Source organism: Sinocyclocheilus grahami, unplaced genomic scaffold (assembly GCF_001515645.1).
Source record: "Sinocyclocheilus grahami isolate Dianchi unplaced genomic scaffold, SAMN03320097.WGS_v1.1 scaffold631.1, whole genome shotgun sequence".
Lineage (NCBI taxonomy): Eukaryota > Metazoa > Chordata > Actinopteri > Cypriniformes > Cyprinidae > Sinocyclocheilus > Sinocyclocheilus grahami.
The window spans coordinates 497,454-501,726 of NW_015505810.1; the positions used below are offsets into that span (position 1 = coordinate 497,454).

Genomic DNA, 4,273 nt, shown 5'->3' on the forward strand with positions numbered 1-4,273 from the left:
ACGCACACACAGACACACACACTCTCTCTCTCACACGCACACACACACACACACACACGTGCTTCATGCGTGTGCATCTACTGCCATCTTGTGTTTTGGACTGGAAAACTGTCTTAAGATGTTGAAGTGGTCGGAGAAATTTTTACATTTAGCTCCTTCAGATTATCATCAATCTACCAGCCATATTTCAGTATGGAAACATATCTGTGTCAATTATACAATTATAAACATTTTTTTTTAATATTTTATAAAAGAATAAATAATCAAAATAATTAAATGTTAAAATAAATAAATAGTTCATTTAAAATAAACATAAATAATGCATTAATCAATCAATTAATTAATTAATATAATAAAACTGTAAAAATAAAACTATAAACATACAAATATAAATTAAAAATTAATTTACATTTATAATTCATTTAAAAAATAATAAAACTACTAAAATTATTCAAACAAAATGTAAAATATTAAAAATCATAACATTTTAAATATTTATTCAAAATAAATGCATAAATTATTCATTGCAAATAAATAATTAAAAGTTAAAATAATTTTAAAAATGAGAATAAATAATAAACAATTAAAAATTGCAATAAATAATTTCAAATAAATAAAATACATTTTAAAATAAATAATAACAATAATTAAATGTTAAAATAAAACAAACAAAATTAAATAAAGCATTAAATAAACAACACAAATAATTTATTTTAAATAAATAAATAACCAAATAAATATTAAATTTTCTCCGGGAGATATATATATATATACAGTATATATATCGCTCTGCTTATAATCACTAAAAAGCGGTCACTCATCTTAAACGCCTCTGATTCAAGAAATCAACAGATATGTCTGCGATTGTCTACACTGCTCAACGCTGCAAAAACATGTTGAAATAGAAACCGGAGCGCAAACCATAGCGCACCGTTTGACAGATCTTTAACTGAGAGTGCTATTGATTTCGTTTGAGGGTGCTTAGCTTAGTTAACGGTTCAACCCAACCTTCTGCTAACCAGCGTTTAACCACTGCACCACAGCACAAGCCCAGTGTCTCATCCGGACGCTGAAGAAACTACAGCAGGAAAATCTTAGTTCACTTGTGTTTAATTAATGCATTAAAATTAAAAATAAAAACAATATGATATTGTTATATTACAATAGTATATTGTCATCTGAACAAGTTACGAGTCTGCCACTTTTGTTCTGACCAATTGAGGAAAGAAGCATTACAATAAATCACGCTATTTTATTCTCAAATTGTTAATGTTAACAACATCAGCATTGCGTGACTATGTGTGTATAGTGTGTATTAGCGAGTAGATTTCGATTTCTGTACAGTCTAATCTCTAATTGTCATACCATTCGAATTTCATATAAAGAAATTCTTCTTTTTTTTAACCCAAAAAGCTCATTATTCTTCCTTCGAACTGGTTATATATATACAGTATATATATATAGTCACAATTAATGCATTAATATAAAATGAAACATTAGATGAAGAGGCATAACTAATGCGTTCAAATATTTTTATAATGCATGAGATGTTATAAAGTTACAGATTTGACGTTTCATATACAGTAATGTGCAGTGAGACTGAAAATGAGTCTTACCGAATGTCGTCGTCTGTGACGGTGAAGGCTTTGCAGAGCGGCTGCGATGTGTTCAGCCATATGCTCGGGTTCTTGTCGGCCGCCGAGGACGTCTGACCCGTGATGGGTGCCGAGCTCATGTGCAGAGCGCTAGCGATGGCCGACAGAAGCGTCTCGTCCGCCGAGTCCGGCCCCATACCTGCGCCACAGCACCCATGTTAGCCAGCGATCGCAAACGCATTCAAACCAGAGTGTGTGTGTGATTGTGTGTGCGTGTGACTGTGTGTGCGTGACTGTGTGCGTGACTGTGTGCGTGTGTGTGTGTGAGAGAGAGAGAGAGAGAGAGAGAGAGAGTGTGTGTGTGAGAGAGAAAATCTAATTTCCAAATTTACATACACTAATAAATAAATAAATATTTTAAGAACTTGCATAGACCAATAAAAAAACTGAATTAATTAATTAATTAAATAACATCATAAATGTGTAAATGCATGGATAAATAAATAAACAAATAAATAAATAAATCCCACATCATATAGGCCTATATCTAGAAAATAGAGCACAATCAGCAGATTTCCTTTGCAATTTGCATAATCTATTCTGACTTTATTAAGATATTTTCTGCAGCAGGCATCATATCTGCGAGTCTAGAAAACAAACCGTCAGAGCTGCTGATTATATCCAGCTTCCAGCTTTAAGTCTGAAATGTGATGAATGTGAGTGTATTAATGAAAACAGAACATCTCCATCCATCTCTGAACTTTCTGTCTGCCAAACCTTCCTGAGACTGAAGAGTGCAGCACGAGAAAACCGCTCCTTCAGCGGCCTCTAGTGGTCACAGCTTGAAAATGCAACTAAATGCATCTAATTGTTTATTTAAAGAGTATTCCAGAGAGATGAGAAATAATTTGGTTACACTTTATTTTAAGGTGTTCTTGTTACAGTGTAATTATACATTTAAGTTCTAAGTAATATTAATAACAACATGCACTTATTATATGGTTATGGTTAGGATTAGTGTTTGGTTCAGGGTTACTTGCATGTAATTATGCGTAATTTATTGTTATTATAATAGTAAGTGCATGCAACATGTGTAACAAGGACACCTTAAAATAAAGTGTTACCATTATTAAAACTTCTGGCCAATGTAATATTCAGACTAAATTAAACGCATATTATATGCCGTCTAATTATGGCTGCATTTATGCAATAATGTACAACTTAATCAGGTTTTCATTCATTGTAATAAAGCTCAAATAAAATATAAAAACGATTCAACGAATCAACTGAAGTAAAAATACGTTTAAGCTGAAGTACTAAAATTGCTAAAGCTGAAATAAAAATACGTAAGAGCTAGATAGAAATATAAAAAAGAACTAATAAAAATAAAAGCACATGACAGAATTACTAAAACCTAAACTAAAATTACAATCTGATGGAGCTGAAGTGATAACTAAAACTTAAAAATACAATAAAGTAAAATTAGGAGACAAAAATGAAGGTAAATCGAAATATTTAAAAACAAATAGAATTGGCCAAATGCACAGCAGAATTCCTCATTTAAAACGGCAAACTCTGAGTGATGGAGGCACCTGTCGCGGCTGCTCCGTGGCTCTCTGGAGGTCTGTCTTGACTTTGTTGTTGGGATGATTGACCACTTTAGTGACCGGCTGTTTGAAGATGGAGGCTGTTTGTCTGATGGGCAGCGCCGTGTTCAGATCCGGCTTCCCCTACGAACACAGAGACGCATTTACAAAATACTCAACCTAAAGTCATTTTGTACATCAGGATCCAAACGCTGAAGATCTGCCGCTTTGTCTCATTTCAGCAGGAAATACACTCAAGGTTTTCAGAACAAAGAAATGTTATTATGACGTAAACAAACACATTTCGCACTATATTTCTATGAGACGAATCAGAAGCCAGTGAAAGTGAAGGTCAAAGATGTGGTCTGGACAACTGCTGGACTGTTTGGAAAAGAGCAAGCAGCATTAACACAGAGAGCTTACAGAAGAACGGAGCGAGGCAGTGCTTCACAGCAGTCCACAAACAAAGTCTGTTCACACTTCTTCAGTCACACCAGTCTCTTCCAGCCACACGCTCATGCATTACTGGATTAATAGACTAAATACGTCCTGTGTTTTGAGGAAATATTACGTACAGTAAGTGTTCATTTAAAATAAATACTAATAAATAATAAATTAAAAATAAAAATGAAATTTGTAACAATTAAATAAATTAAATTCACTAAAATTAAATTAAAAATAATACAGTTCATTCAATTAAATAAATAAATAAATAACTAAATATTAAGTATTATCAAATAATAAATTGCTGATTATTTTTAGTTAATATTTAGGAAATATTATGTACAATAAGTGTTTGTTTAAAATAAATAAAACAAGTAAAATTCATTTCAATAAAAAAATTCATATGAATACAGTTAATATACATGAAAAAAATAAAATAAATACATACTGTAAAAAGAATGAGTGATTTTCATGTTTACAGATCATTCACATTCAGCTCCGTTCTGTTGGTCTTGTTCAGCAAAATCACATTGGCTGTCATTAAACTGTAATACTGAAACAGTGTGTGTGTGTGTGTGTGTGTGTGTGTGTGTGTGTGTGTGTGTGTGCGTGTGTGTGTGTGTGTGTGTGTGTGCGTGTTTGTGTGTG

The 4,273-nt window shown here is 32.4% G+C and overlaps 1 protein-coding gene across 1 annotated transcript in view; it reads right to left on the minus strand.

Moving 5' to 3' along the window:
• Positions 1-1,612: 1,612 nt before the first annotated feature.
• Positions 1,613-4,273, minus strand: part of LOC107558062 (methyl-CpG-binding domain protein 2-like) — a 20,131-nt gene continuing 17,470 nt past the window's right edge. Inside the window, exons 3-4 of the mRNA XM_016241673.1 lie at positions 3,158-3,325; positions 1,613-1,807 (exon numbers count right to left, since the gene is read on the minus strand). Of these exons, the coding sequence (XP_016097159.1) occupies positions 1,613-1,807; positions 3,158-3,325 (363 nt within the window). The remainder of the gene's footprint in view (positions 1,808-3,157; positions 3,326-4,273) is intronic.